This window comes from Balaenoptera ricei, chromosome 8, assembly GCF_028023285.1.
Source record: "Balaenoptera ricei isolate mBalRic1 chromosome 8, mBalRic1.hap2, whole genome shotgun sequence".
Lineage (NCBI taxonomy): Eukaryota > Metazoa > Chordata > Mammalia > Artiodactyla > Balaenopteridae > Balaenoptera > Balaenoptera ricei.
The window spans coordinates 68,070,398-68,085,924 of record NC_082646.1 but is presented as its reverse complement, the minus strand read 5'-3'; the positions used below and the strand labels follow the sequence as shown (position 1 = coordinate 68,085,924).

The following is a 15,527-nucleotide window of genomic DNA, read 5'->3' as shown; positions in this document are numbered from 1 at the left end:
CACTGATAGTGGGAGGAAAAGCAGCACAATCCATGCTCAGTCTCCTTTAGAGACAGAGGCATTCCTAAGAGTATATAAATGATCGGGCTCCACAGTCAACAATGAACCGGGTAAGAACCGAGCTGGCGGGGGAGGTAGGTGGTGGCAGGGAATATGGGAATTGGGGAAACCTTCAGCAGTTCACCCTGTGCTATCTGCCTTCCTCGTTTGTGTGTTTTCTGAGTCAGCATTAGCTAAATTTTCCAGAAAGCCATCCACAAAGTACAGCCTGGGCATTCAAGGGACGTCACTCATTTCCCCTAGTGACCTTGACAAGTCAGAAGCTTGAAAGCAGGGAAATCCGGATGTCTCAGTTATGAAGTGGAGCCGTGTGGGCCCCCACTTACTTCCAGAAGTCTCCATCCAGACTGGTGATCGTCTGCCTCTGATACTGCTGGTGCCCATCTGAGGTGCTCCTCTGGCTCTGAAGGGGCTGGCACAATGGCCAAGTACTTCAGCCTGGTGTTGCTTCTTGCCTCTATCTGGACCACAAGGCTCCTGGTCCAAGGCTCTCTCCGCACAGAAGGTAGGTTTCTTACCAGATTGCCAACCTGAGGCAAGGCAAGATCTTGCAAATTGTCCTAAGACTACTAAGTTCTTGACTGAATTTCTGGGGTGGAATGGTGCTCAGTGTCGACAGAAGATCTCATTGGTAGTATTGCTCTGCCAGAAATATTTTCACCATGTTGTCAACTTCACCAAAATGATTCTCATTTACCTTTATGTTATCTTGACTTTTATTTTTGGTTATGGGATATTTTTATGAGAATATTTTGAAACAAAACATTGAGGAGAAATCACTTGTTTTAAAAAATGTTTCATTGAAGAAGCAAAGGCATGATTGTGAAAAATTTTAAGCAATCACCTAGCCTGGGGAAAATGGTTAACTTTCACAGAATATTGGCCTGTTTTATATTTTTGGAAGTGTCAGTATCATTATTTTTAGTTTTACTGTACTATCATGGAATGCTTACGTTTTTAATATGCAGTAAATAGCAAATTAACTGAAAAATATCTGTGAAAATGTAGGTTTGAAAATTAGTCATCAGCTCCCTACCAAAGGAATGACTTGAAATGATTCCTGGGCTTTTGAGCTGCCTAAATGGTAACCTCATTCTGCACTGTAGGCAAGACAAAATTGTAACCACAAATCACTCATGGCTGCTCTGGGCAAATGAAAATATGAGCACTTTAAAAGGAAAATTATGTGTTCCTCTGTTGGAAGATGCCCTGAGGTATAAAATATGTCGGGAAGAGGCATCTAGAGTTGATTCCGATATTGTCATATTCCATTTTATGAGGGAGGTTAGAGTTAATATGGTTGATTTTTTTTTTCAAATACCAGAACTGTTACTTTCAAATAAGTTTGGCCCTCTTTGACATCTCCCTGGGGAGACTATTCACTTTTCCCCCAAATACTGCCATTAATCCTCAAACTATTATGGAAATTGTTCTTTGACATTGACTCAGCACAGTCTTTGGACCATCCTCAATAATGGCAAAATTTTCCTAAGGGAATTGAAATTTTGGAAACAACTGAAAGTTATACAGAGCCATGATTAGGGAAAAGGTGGTTGATGAAGGTGAGTGGATGAGGATGGGCGCTAGTATTTTTGAGGGCCTATTTTTATGTACTATACATAGTATATAAAATATATATAAGAAATGTATATATATATTTCTTAAGAAGACACTTTATAGATGAAGGAACAGGCTCAGTGAGGCCAAGCAACTTGCCTAATGTCATGAAGGCAGTAAATAATAAAGCTTGGGTTTGAATTCAGCTCTGATTCCTAGGTATATACTGTTTCTGCTATGCTTGTTGTTTCCTAAGAAAGCTTGAGGAAGGGGTTACTCGAATATCACTTGGATTCCAGCTCCCTGTTTTTGTCCTTAAACAGGAAAGCATAAAATCTATGAATATTTGTTGACTGCCTACTGTGGACCCAGGCTCCACTAGGTACAAGTTATATAATTTTAAAATTCTGACAAAAATTCTGTAAAGAAGATATAACCATCCCCCTTTTACAGCTGAGAATGCTAACTTGCCCAAGGTCCCACAGCCAATTAACAGTAGAAGAAATATTCAAAGCTAGGTCTATTGCCAAGAATAGGTCTATTGCCAAGAATAGGTCTATCATTACTCATAACAATAATATTTAGAGTAAAAATGATGTATGATGAGAGTATCAAGACCACATTACAGTGTAATTAATATACCTTCTCTACAGGTATTCCCAAAGAAGCAGCCATAGCAAGCTTATGAGTGAAATGGGCCAAATTCCAGGACAAATGGTGTGTTCCGAGAGTTCAGCTCTAGTGGTGTGTGTGTGTATATGTGTGTTTGTGTGTGTGTTCATCTCCCCCCCCCACCATTGCACAGTTGGAAGCAGAACAGTGTCCTAGTTAAGAACTGAGGTTTTAGTATCAATCATAATTGGGTTTGTGCCCCCAAACTGCCACCTAGTTGCTGTATATCCTTGGGCTCGGGAAAGTTACTTAATCTCCCTGAACCTCAATTTTCTGTCAAAACAGACAGGGTTTGGCACAGAGTGGCATCTACAGGTGATAGAAGTTGGAATTAACATTGACATTAGTATTAATATCAGTGTTGGTGTAGGTATTAGTGCACACAGTCATAAGAGGCTGTTCTGTCACAAACACTCATATTGGGTGTTGGCTCTCTGGTCTCTCTTTTGGTGAGAGCAGGGTCTGGAAGCAAACAAGGCTCTCCATAAATACCATACGTCATATTCATTTCCCTTCCCCCAGCCCCCTGCTCCACAGCAAGGTCACATGGGGGACTTAGAAATGCTCCTTCCATGTTTGCAAGAAGAAACTTCCTTTAAATTTAAATACCACCTTAGACAGTGGTCAAAGCATTTGACTAGGAATCCAGTGCACAGATCTGTGTTCAAGCAATTACTTGGGAGATTGAAACACCCTTTTATGAACTTTTGTGGATGAAGCCCAGTTGGAACAAAGAACCAAAATGCAATGCAAATTTGCAATTTCATACAGGTCTATAAATCCCAGAACCCAGAGAGAAGGGATCAAAAGAACTCTCAGATCTGTTAGATTTTGAGTAAGATATTATTCACATCTTAACTGTTCAACTGCCTCAGCTTCCCTAGGGAGATCAGTCATTAGCAGACTAAAACCAAAGTGCTTTGAAGGTAACGATACTATGTTATGATTTATTGAGTGCCTACTGTGTGACCGGCACTATGCTAAGCATTTTTTTTTAATTTATTTATTTATTTATGGCTGTGTTGAGTCTTCGTTTCTGTGCGAGGGCTTTCTCTGGTTGTGGCAAGTGGGGGCCACCCTTCATCGCGGTGCACGGGCCTCTCACCATCGCGGCCTCTCTTGTTGCGGAGCACAGGCTCCAGACACGCAGGCTCAGTAGTTGTGGCTCACGGGCCCAGTTGCTCCGCGGCACGTGGGACCCTCCCAGACCAGGGCTCGAACCCGTGTCCCCTGCATTGGCAGGCAGACTCTCAACCACTGCGCCACCAGGGAAGCCCACTGCGCCACCAGGGAAGCCTGCATTTTTATTTGAATTAGCTCATTTAACTTTCACCACCCTATACAATAGATACTGTTATTCTTTCAATTTTCTAAATGTGGAAACTGAGGCTCGAAGAGATGAAGTAACCAGCCTAAATTCACAGAGCCAGCAAGCGACACAGACTAGATTCAAATCCAGGTCTGACTTTCAAAGTCTACTTCCTTTATTTAGTTTCTCTGCCATGCAAGCTTTACTATCTGACTCCTCTAGGAACTTCTGAGTAAGCCTGCCCCCCAATGGTCAGAGAAGGTTCACTTTCTATTATACCAAGTGCAACATTTTTCAGCCCATCTCAGAAATAGTGCTGTCCCCAACAGACATTGGAGTCTTGTTCACTATTCTGTTAACCAGAGCCCTGGATTCTATCTTTCTCAAAGTCTCAGACCCTTCATTTTATAGACTCCAAAAAGGTTTGCAGAAGCTGCATCCCCTAGACTGCACCCCAGGAAGTGGTAGCCAAAGCCTCCATGTAATGAACAAGGAACCTGAGTGCAGTGAGGGTCGATGGACTCGGACCTGGTGAGAGGTACAGCCTGGATCCGGGCAAGCACCTACCTAACCCAGCAGGATGTCCTTGTGGAAAATGTCTGGTCTGTGTCCTATTATTTCTAAACTTCAATCCCAGCTGCTGCTTTGAGACAATGATGCTCTACTAGGAAGGAGAGCCTGAGGGCTAGGGGCAAGGACAGCAGCACACTGAGGGCCTATGTGATTCCTTTGCAGAGCTTTCCATCTCAGGACCATGCAGAATCATGGGAGTCACTCTTGTGAACAAAAGGACACACCCGCAGCTGAATTTCACAGAAGCCCAGGAGGCCTGTAGGCTCGTAGGACTAACTCTGGCCAGCAAAGAACAGGTTGAAGCAGCATGGAAATCTGGCTTTGAGACTTGCAGGTGAGAAACAGCTGGATTCACAAACACTGTGGGAGCTCTTTTGGCTCTGTGTTCTTGTTCAGCAACAGAGATCAATGCATCCACTCAGTTCATGTGTATTCTGTTACAGCTATGGATGGGTTAAAAATCAGTTCGTGGTCATCCCCCGGATTATCCAGAACCCCAAGTGTGGGAAGAATGGGGTGGGCGTCCTGATTTGGAGAAGTTCACTCAACCAACAGCACAGGGCCTATTGTCACAACTCATCTGGTGAGTCAGATCTGCAGGCTCTCCACATGGCATGTTTTGTCTGGATTTCAATAGCTCTATAACCATTCTGAGAAGAGTAACCCTCAGCAGCAGCAGAAGCAATCATGGTGATGGCCACTGAATCCTCCCAAGACTGCCTCTTTGACCAGGGTAGAGGTGTCCCTCTCAGAGCAAAAAGTTAGAGAAAATATGACAGATCGGCAACATAGGGAGAGGGCATCCCTGGAGGCTCCATTACCCACCCCGCCTTCATCCTACAAGATAAACAGGACGAAGGGAAGGAAACATCCACTATGGACAAAGCAAGGTACTAAGTTATCTTGCTGAACCTTGACAATCTCCATAGGAGGTGTGCTTTATCATCCGTATTTTGCAGATGAAAAAGCTTAGCTTCAGAGGACACAAGTACATTCGTCTAAGGTCTCCTTACTATGAAGATTCACACACAGATCTAACTCTTTCCTTTATCCCACATTCCTTTACAGGAGTGGAAATTCAGATGCTACATTAGATGTTTTTAAGAACAAGACCCAATTTTCATTTTATGAAGGAAGGAATTAAAGCTAGAAAATAGAACTGATTTGCTCACAGTCATCCCTTTAACCTTGTTGGGAGACCTTGGCGGCCTTAGCCCAAGTGCTTTACCTAAGTAACTTCTCAGAAAGTTTTTCTTTGACTAAACACTTGTTCTCACTTTATCATAAGAACCTCTGTCTGATTTATTACTCTTCACACATACTCATAAATCTGACCTTCTAAAGGTCAGATGGCTCAGTGGTCATTCTCTAAGATCCAAGAGATAAAAGGGCACCAGCAGTGTTCTGTTGCCCAAAGGCAGCATAAGGTCCAAGCGGTTCTGTGAACCAGGGAGCCTTGGCCCAGGAAGGGCCGTGAAAGAGACTTTGTCCACTTCCCTCACTTCATGGATGAAACGACTGTAGCTCAGAATGGAGGTTTGCCTTATTCAAAGTCTTACAGTCAGCTAGAGGCCAAGTCAAGACTGGACCATAAGCTTCTTCCCATATTTTTTTCACCATCCTCCTCCCCTTGCCTCTGCCGCCTATCACTTTTGGCTGTGGAATTGGTGGTTTGCATGCTTGCTCATCTGACGGCCAGTCCCTGACGGTCAAATGGCCTGGCCTTTTAACTTCCTGGCCTTCCTGCCAGCTGTCAATGCAATGATAGGACACCCAGCCCTATGGACTAAATGAAAAGGAGTCAGGGGAGATGACTTGGATTTACGTGTTTCCTCGTGGTTTCATTTAACTTGTGTTTCCATTCCCTGCGCTTCCTATATACTTAAAGTTAGGTGTAGAGGCTTGATTAGATTCATGTTCACTAGGTTTGGCAAAAATACTTGATAGATGATATTGTGTACTTTAGATCATATCCCAACAAAAGGCCCTTAATGTAAGTATGTCCCACTATTACATGCTAACTTTGATCATTTGAATAAGACGGTGACTGCCAGACCTCTAATGAACTCAGGTATGTTTTCCCCTTTGCAATGAGGAGGTAACCTATAGTGTGATATTTTGGCACCATGCTAATAGTCTGACCCCCCCCCCCAATCATCTTTTACCTAATAGTTCAAGCAGACATTGATGATCCTAGCTGGAATCAATTATTATATGCAGGACTGCAAAATGATAATTTTCTAAATCTATTCTTCCTTCTACATTTGTTAGCTGGCATTCTTTGATAAAGAAGAATCTCTCTCTCTCTTTCTCCCTCTCTGTCTCTCTCTGTCTCTCTCTCTCACACACACACACACACACACACATATCTCCTCCCTCCCCTTTATACTACTATGGACATGGTAGCATTTTACTTACTCTGTGTTCAATATGTTATAATCAATTTTACAATTATTATTCTTTCTGATGCTCAAATTGTCCCAAATTTGGCGAGTGGGAGCCCCTTCTAGTTGACTTTTGTTTTCGTCCCATTAGTATTTGAGCAAGTCATTGCTTTCTGGCTTGATAACATGTCCCAGGCTCACTTTGTACTTTCTTTATCCCACACATGGAATCAGCCATTTATTTCTCCAAGGGACCTTGGTTCTTTTTAATAGAGAATGTTGATTCGAAACCAAGATCTGCATGCAAGTTGTTCTCATTACTGCTCTCATTTTCATTGCTTCTCAGTCCTTTTTAGTGGGCAGCTAGGAAAAAATATACATATATATATTGCATTTGCATTGATATTTCCAACTCAAATTTAACAATTCAAGTTTTTTCTTTGTTTACTTTGTTCTATACTTGCATGTTTTTTCTCTTATATGGAAAATTCTTGTTCCCAATAAATAATATATTTTCTTATCCTACAATAATTTCAAAATTATAAAAACAGCATTATTGGGAATAATAAACCTACTGAATGGAATTTGCAATTCCTTTGCATTTCTTTTAATCCTCAGAAGACATCCCTCTAAGGATGTACTGTCAGAGAATTGTGTACAAAAGTGACCTGAGAAAATTTGCTACCCTGTGTGGTTATGTTATCATTTTGGAATAAATCAGGTTCACCTGCTTCTGTCTGCCATCTTTGTGAGGAACAGAGTTACCCTAGCCCTCATCTTCACACTAACCTAAACTTACCCTATGCTTCTTTGTTTTTGTAACTTTCTTTTTTATTGCTATCTTGTGAGCTCTGAGGATCACAGTAACCCTAAACCTGACCCCAAACCTTATCCTAATTGTCTTTCTTAACTGCTGTCTTTGTGAGCTTTGGGAATCAGACCAAAGTGCTTCTTGTGCTCGGCGTGCACCACCTGTTTCATGCTGTTCGCTCTGCCACAATGCCCGTCCTCTTCATCACCTGGCTAACTTGTATTCTTTATTCAAGTCTCAAGTACCGTCTTCTTCAGGCATCCTTTCTATACCCCTGCCTCCTATCTTTCCTCTTGGACACCAACCACACTGTGTTTAATATCCATCAAAGCATTTGGCACATTCTAGAGAAATTATATTTGTAGTTTGGAGGGAAGGAGAGCCAGGTCCTAACACTTCCAGGTGAGACATATTGTGCCCCCGACCAGTAAGGGACCACAGGATCAGATTGCCGTTTCTCCCTCACGTGGTGGCCTTCCTGGCTACACTTAATGAACAGAGAGGCAAAGGAAACTAATTCTTACAGATATTACAGATTATGCCATAGATTCTGCTAGGCCCTACACATTTACTGTCTCATTGATCCTCAGTGAAACGATACAAGTGTACCACTTCTACTTTCCAGGAGAAGTAGCTGATGCTTAGAGTGTGATTTGCTGTGGCAACAGTCAATAAGGGACAGAGCCAGGATTTAAACCTTGAGCCCTGCCACTTCCACGTCACCTTCCCTGGTGATGACCACACGTCAGTAATATACCAGGCCCAGGGTGGGTCCTTCACATGAGTATTTTTTAAAAGTTCCCCAGATGATTCTAACCCACAGCCAGAGTTGAGAACCACCTTTCTCTAGAAGATCTCTAAGATATAAGTTTTAGAATTCCAGATACTTTTGTGTTCTCCTATTTTTGTGCAATTGCAATAATCTCCTTCTTGGTTCCTGGTTGCCCTTTCTCCCATCTCTATTTCATCCTCCACACACCTCCTCTGATGATTACGTCCCTCCTCTTCTCCACAGCCTTGGGTGGCTTCCTATGAGAGAATCTGATGTGAACTCTGAAGACTTTTGCATGTAAAACTGGGCACATATGTGAACTTCTGTGTATCACTCGGAAGGTTTGCTGCCCCCAGTTGAAAATTCCTTCTCCTACAGAATAAATTCCAAATTCTTTACCATGGCAATTATGACTCTTGATATACTGGCTCCAACCTATCTTCCCAGTCTCATCTCCTACTTGCAGTTTTTCATGCTCCCCATCATACACACACGCTACACGCCAGCCACATTGTGCTCCTTGTCATTTTCTGACATACCTACACTTTCAAACTTCTGTATTCTTGGGTCATGCTGTTCTTATTGACTGGGATATCCTATTCCCTCTTCCATACCAGATGACCTGGAGCTCTATTCCAGCCGTACCAGCCTTCTAGTCATCAAACATGCTGAGATTATTCAACTTCAGGCTCTTGAACTTCCTGTTCTCTTTACTTGGAATGCTTTTGCCCTAGATTTTCAATGACTTGCTACTTTTCATCATTCAGGTTTCAGCTTAAGTATCACCTCCCCAAAGAGACTTACTCTTACCACCTTATCCAAAGTATCTGTCCCCATTCCTGCCCCTTCCAGTTTGATCCTTATCCTGTTTAATTATCTTCTCAACATTTATCATCCTCTGAAATTTCTGGCTTATTTTTTTTAATTTTATTATCTCTATCCTTCTTTCCAATAACATATAAACCCTTATGAGCAAGGACTTGGTCTTATTTGCATCACATCCCTAGCATCTAGCACAGCACCTGGCACAGAGTTGGAGCTCAATAAATATTTGTTGAATGAGCGCATTAACCCTCCACATCCTGCTCATGCCGTCTGCTCTGTGAATCCCCAGTTATCGCCCCCTAGCCTCATCAAAATACTTCTGTCCTCTTGGAAACAGGAATCATCCCTTATTTGTCTCTGTATTCTCAGTTCCCAGCACAGTATATCATGTTCAGTATACTTTGCCCCTGATATTAAAAAATGTTCATTTTTTTGAAGGAAGTATATAGCACATGCTTTAGAACAGGAAATGTAGGTAAGAATCCAGGGCGGCATTTGTGGTATAGTGGTGAGCATAGCTGCCTTCCAAAGTCCAGGGCAGAGGTCAAGGATGATGCCTATTTGAATAGAGGTCTTTTCAAAATGAAATGAATAGTGTAAAATATTGACTGAATGCATGTGGGGTCAAAATGTTTTATCATGTTTACCATGACCTTGGTTGGTAACTTTTACTTAATTTTCAAAAATAATAGAATAACTTTTTCTTCATGGCTAACATTCCAGCTGATGCTACCCCCATCACAAATAACTAGAGATTTAAAAGAGATGCAAATGCGTATTGTAATATATTGCATGGCTCTGCCATTTACTGGCTATGTGATTTTAGGCAAGTTATTCAAGTTCTCTGAATTTCAGTTTCTTCCTGTATAAATGAGAGTTTTATAAAATTGTTTAATGAAGTGCCATGGTTGGCTCAGAGCAAGATGTTCAACAAATATTAGTTTCCTCTCTACCACATTCAACAGATTGGAGAGCAAACCTACATCCCTCCCCTGTCTCCCACCTCCTTAAAAAAAAATTTTTTTTTTGATGAGCACAGAGAAATCTGGTTTTAGTAGATCTTTGTCCTCAAGTGGTGTCATGTGTGTATATTTGGTCTCCCCATCTACTCCTTTCTTCATTTCACTTTTCCTTCCTTCGTTTATTTTTTTTTCTTTTTTTTTTTTTATAAATTTATTTATTTTATTTATTTATATTTGGCTGCTTTGGGTCTTCGTTGCTGTGCGCAGGCTTTCCCTAGATGCGGCGAGCGGGGGCCACTCCTCGTTGCCATGAACGGGTTTCTCATTGCAGTGGCTTCTCTTATTGCGGAGCACAGACTCCAGGCACGCCGGCTTCAGTAGTTGTGGCACATGGGCTCAGCAGTTGTGGCTCGCGGGCTCTAGAGCGCAGGCTCAGTAGTTGTGGCACACGGGCTTAGTTGCCCCACGGCATGTGGGATCTTCCCAGACCGGGGATGGAACCCGTGTCCCCTGCATTGGCAGGTGGATTCCCAACCACTGTGCCACCAGGAAAGTCCCCTCATTCCTTCCTTTAGACATCAAATATTGAGCATGTATTATGTGCCAGCCACATTGCACATACCATGATGACCAAGACAGACAGGAATCCTGCTTCCAGGGAGCTCACAGTCCAGTGGGGAGCAGTGTAGCAAGAATCATGACAAGGGAAGTACAAGGAGGTACAAGAATGTATGTCTAGGGATCCAATCTGGTCTTCAAGTCTGCCTAAGAAAGAGATATTCAGTCTGAGACCTGAGGGACAAGGAAGAGCTAAATAAAGAGGGGCAAAGAGTCTTACAGGTGAAGAAAGCATCCAGGTCAAAGGTTTGGATGTTAGAGAAAGCATATCAAAGAGCTGAAGGAATTCTAGCATGGCAGGGGGAACGAGAGAAAGACCGATCAGGTGAGGCTGGCCATGTCAGCAGGGACCAGATCATGGAAGGCCTTATAGGCTGTGCAGTACAGGCAGTCAGGGAAGGATTCTAAAGGAAGAAGTGATATGATTATATTTACATTTTTGTAAGACCATTCCAGCTGCTGTATAAAGGGATTGGAGGAGAGTAAGACTAGAGACAGGCAGACCCATTAGGAGGCTATTGCAATACTTCCTTCTTATTTCACTTTTCCCTCCCCGGACAGATACCTGGGTTAACTCATGCTTTCCAGAAATTATCACCACCGATGATCCCATATTCGACACGGAAACTGCAACATACACCACAGAAATGATTGCCAGTGAGAGTACACACTCAGCGTTGTCTACTGAGGGACCTGACTCTACTACACCCACTGTGGCTCCTGCTCTGGCTTCCACTTCTATTCCACGGAAAAGAAAATTAATTTGCATAACGGAAGCTTTTATGGAAACGAGCACCATATCTACAGAAACTGAATCGTATATTGAAAATAAAGTGGCATTCAAGAATGAACCTGTTGGGTTTGGAGGTAAAAACTTTCTGTCTGCATTATGTGTATGTGTTTGAGAGAGAGAGAGAGAGAGAGAGAGAGAGAGGGAGAGAGAGAGAGTGTGTGTGTGTGTGTGTGTAGCAGACAATACATAGAAACTAGCCTGTATCCAGATTGGGCACTCAGGACCTGACAAATACAAATAAAAGCTTAATGCAAATTCAAATTTCATAAAGTCCTAGAACTTGAGGTCTCTAAAGAACCTTAATGATTAAACTAAAAATCATGAGTCTAAAATAGCTTCACTTTTAAAATGCAAAGACCTTTCAGAATAAATTACTATCTATTCATATGCAGAAGTTTTTAAAGTACATATACACACCTTAAATGCCTATGATTAGCAAGTTGGTTTTCCTATTTAAAGGGTCTTACACTTGATTTGCTCCAAACTTGTCATCTCAAGGCCACAGAGAGGAAATGGACTCTGCCATATTGCAACTTATAGAGTAGAGAGAGCGTGAGGCAAGGCCAAGGATTCTGTAGGCAGGAAGCAAAGAAGCTCATGTGGGCCCAACGCCCTAAGTGGCCCCTGTGTGGTCACAGAGAAGGCTCTTCTGCTCTGTCTGTGGTCTCCATCACGTGTAAGGATGGGTCGTTAGAAGAGCGGTGCACAGTCATGTCTACATGGAGGAACAAGGCATGGTCTCTGTCTCCCCCAGGTGTTCCCACGACCCTGCTGGTGCTTGCGCTCCTCTTCTTTGCTGCTGCAGCTGGCCTCGCCGTTTGCTACGTCAAAAGGTGGGGTTGTTGGCACATGGTTAGTCTCGTCATCTTTGTCACATCCACATCTTGTGTTTATCCAAGGTTGTTATCGACATTTCCTTCGTCCAAATGGAGATGGCAATCCTCTTATACTGTAAATGTTCTCCCTCACCTCACCTGTCCTCCCTACCACCCAACGTTTCCTATTATTTCAGCCCTTGTATGTTATCCGGCCTTTAGATATAGGTCAATGGCTGTCCCTTTGAATATCAAGAAATAGAAAGAAAAGATTGACATCTAGGGAAAAATGGATATGCTTTATTTGATTTTCAATTCTTTGATTTTGATGAGAGGGTGTTAAGGCCAGCCTAAAGTTTTGCCTGTAAACTTACTGTCCCATCTAAATGAAACCATCCAGGTGGGGATGGGTTGAAGTATTTGAGGGTGCATGTGTTAGCATCTCTCTGAAATAAAAGTACCCAGTGTACTATGCCAATATGGGCCATCACAAAACATTATCTGTTGTTCTATGTGTTACATAGAAGTCTCTCACTTTAATTTTGTGTTTATGCCTACAGGTATGTGAAGGCCTTCCCTTTTACAAACAAGAACCAGCAGAAGGAAATGATAGAAACTAAAGTAGTGAAGGAGGAGAAGGCCGACGATAGCAACCCTAATGAGGAATCAAAGAATACGGATAAAAAACCCGAGGAGCCCAAGAGTCAACCCAAAACCACAGTGCGATGCCTGGAAGCTGAAGTTTAGATGGAAGCTGAAAGAAATAAGAGGACACACCTGAGGTTGTTTTCCTTCCTGATACACATCCTGGTCCCAGATGGGGAGCCTAAAAGGGCCAAAGAACCAAACAAGCAAGTCTACCCTTGGTTCCTAACTAGAGTCAGCTCAGGGCTACCTTTGGACTCTGGAGTTCACCAAAGGGAATTCCCTTTTCCTTATTGCAATCCTTTCTGGATCCTACCCTCCTACCTCCAAAGCTTCCCACAACCTTTCTAGCCTGGTTATGTCCTAATAATATCCCAGTGGGAGAAAGGAGCTTGTGCAAAGCACCTGGACCTCAAACAGCTAATCAGAACATGTTTGTCAAGAGGCCTTTAGGCTGCCTGAGAATAGGTGAGCTGAGAGCCAAGAAGCCATTGAGATCAAGGCTTTGTCTGTTGATTGACTCTACAGCCTAGATCCTGTCTTCAGCTCTGGAAAGGAAACACTTATACCATCTGGCATGTCCTTCTGAGCCAGGCAAGAGCAAAAGAAGGAAGGAAAAGTTTAGCAACTTAAGGACATGGAGATTCCCGTGACTTGAGACCTAATCTCTGTAAAACCAGAATAGAGAAAAAGAATAAGGCTGAGGATATTGACAGCATTTGTCAGTAGGGACTGTAAATACAGACGGGGTCAAAGTGTTCATCTCTGAATAATTCTAGTTGGAATCACTTTTTAGAACTTATACATACTTACTTTTCTCTCTCCTGCTGCTGCTATTTTCTCTAGAAGAATATACTTTCTAGGGAAAAGAAGGTATATTCTTTTCTCCCCCCCCCCAAAAAAAAATCTCTTAAAAATTTCTATTTTTATCCAAGTTATAGAAATTATTACTGAATAAAATTACTGTGTTAAAAAGCAGTAAAATTTAATAAACATTTGCTGAATGCCTACTATATGTCAGGTGCTGTGCAAGTTATTACATTCTATAATTGAATATTATTAATAAAAAATCGCATATAGTAGAATGTATGAAGCTAATTTTTTTCAGTGTTGATATCCCCAGCTTATCCACTTCCAAAACCAATTTTTTTTTTTTTTGCTGAGACTAATCTACTCATTATTTTCTCGTGAATATGGCAACAATTATAGCCTTAATTTATTATTAACATACCTAAAAAGTACATCATTACCTCTATACACCAAAGTACATTTTTTAGATGTCATTACCAAATGTATCACTAGCTTTCCTTTTTCCAGCAAAAGGAGTCTGAGAGGTGCAGAAATATTTGTGCTGAAAAAATAAAAGCATTTAGAAAATTTCTTTGCTCTCTTATTTACATAGATGCATTATACCTTTCATGCAAAACTGAAGTAATCTGTTATTTGCAAAAGTAAGAGAGACAATTTTGGTAGCTGAAATACATTTGTAAACCCAATAGTACATATATCATCTTGCTTCAGATGGTCTTATTTTAAGTAGGTCAAGTATACACACATAAATTCATCCTTTACTTTGGATTCAGGTCCTACATTCCAATCTGTTCCAGAGTTCACAGGAAGCTGGAGATTCAGATAGCTCCTTTGTTCTGTTTCTCTAACTTTCTCTCCCCCTCTCTCTAGTCTTTCTCTCTGAGACTGCTAATATCTTCTTCCCCTCACCAGTAACCCCACAATTCCATGATCCTTTCAGCTCAGAGGCCATAACCTGTTGGCATAGTCTTTTATGGTTGTCCCACAAATATTAAAATTTGGTTTAATTGCCAAGAATTAAACATCAAGAGATTTCATGTATTTGTATTTCCGTTCCCTTGAAAACTGGCAAGATCTGGAACTAAAGAACCCATATTCCCTCATAGCCATAATTATTAATACTGATCAGTGGCTGCCCCTTTAAATGGGAGATGCTTTCTCCACCTCACCACAGTCCTCACCACTCTCTATTGCAACCTCACACCAAAGTAAAGGTGTCATTTCCTATGGATTTTATAGTACTATTGCCTTTTTTTTCCACACCAAGCCCATTTCACTCATTTACAACCTACCTGGCTCTGAGGTCTATGAGTTTAAAACTCTGATTTGTCAGTCCTTAAGCTTTATCAGCCTCAACCAGTTCTCACGGAGTGAAGAAGAAAGAAAGGGAAAGAGCCTAAATGGTGGTCTTCTGTGTTTGCTAACTGGAAAATAATCAGATCTTCCACACTAGGTCTCCCATCCGTGAGCATCTACCGTATATTAGGATACTATCATCTTCTGTTAATTTAGACAAGAATATACCCTACTCAGGAGGAGAAAGGAGGAAAGAGAAAAACCCTACCTAGCCACATATAATCTCTAGATAGACCAAATGTCAATTGCAAAAATACTGACAAAAATGTAAAACTTCCATCGTTATGGAAAAAAGGAAATAAGAAAGGAAGGAAGGGGGGGAGGGAGGGAGGAAACTATCACTTATTGAGCACCTACTAAGTGACAGTCATTTTCACGTGTTGTTCTGTTTAACTGCCACATCTTCCTTGAGAAGGATTATTACTGTCATTTTTTATTAATTAGAAAGTTGGATTTTTAGAGGAGTTAAGTCACTTTTCTGAGGCCACATGTCTAGTTAAGTGATAAAGGTAGGATTCAATCCCAGGTCAGAATGACCACAGAGCCCACACTCCTTTCCCTACAA

The 15,527-nt window shown here is 41.7% G+C and overlaps 1 protein-coding gene across 1 annotated transcript; it reads left to right on the top strand.

The window, feature by feature from the left end:
- The first annotated feature begins 303 nt into the window (after positions 1-303).
- On the top strand, positions 304-14,173 carry LYVE1 (lymphatic vessel endothelial hyaluronan receptor 1). Its single transcript, XM_059929546.1, has 6 exons — positions 304-565; positions 4,334-4,505; positions 4,615-4,754; positions 11,105-11,410; positions 12,091-12,169; positions 12,712-14,173. Exons 1-6 carry the CDS (start codon positions 481-483, stop codon positions 12,896-12,898), a joined length of 969 nt encoding a protein of 322 aa, XP_059785529.1. The 5' UTR covers positions 304-480; the 3' UTR covers positions 12,899-14,173.
- The last annotated feature ends 1,354 nt before the right edge of the window (positions 14,174-15,527 follow it).

Bases quoted from the DNA above. Each gene is read 5' to 3' on its own strand.
- LYVE1 (XM_059929546.1), top strand. From the start codon at position 481: ATGGCCAAGTACTTCAGCCTGGTGTTGCTTCTTGCCTCTATCTGGACC. The intron at 4,506-4,614 runs GTGAGAAACAGC...ATTCTGTTACAG, and splicing joins TCTGGCTTTGAGACTTGCAG to CTATGGATGGGTTAAAAATC. The intron at 12,170-12,711 runs GTGGGGTTGTTG...TTATGCCTACAG, and splicing joins GCCGTTTGCTACGTCAAAAG to GTATGTGAAGGCCTTCCCTT.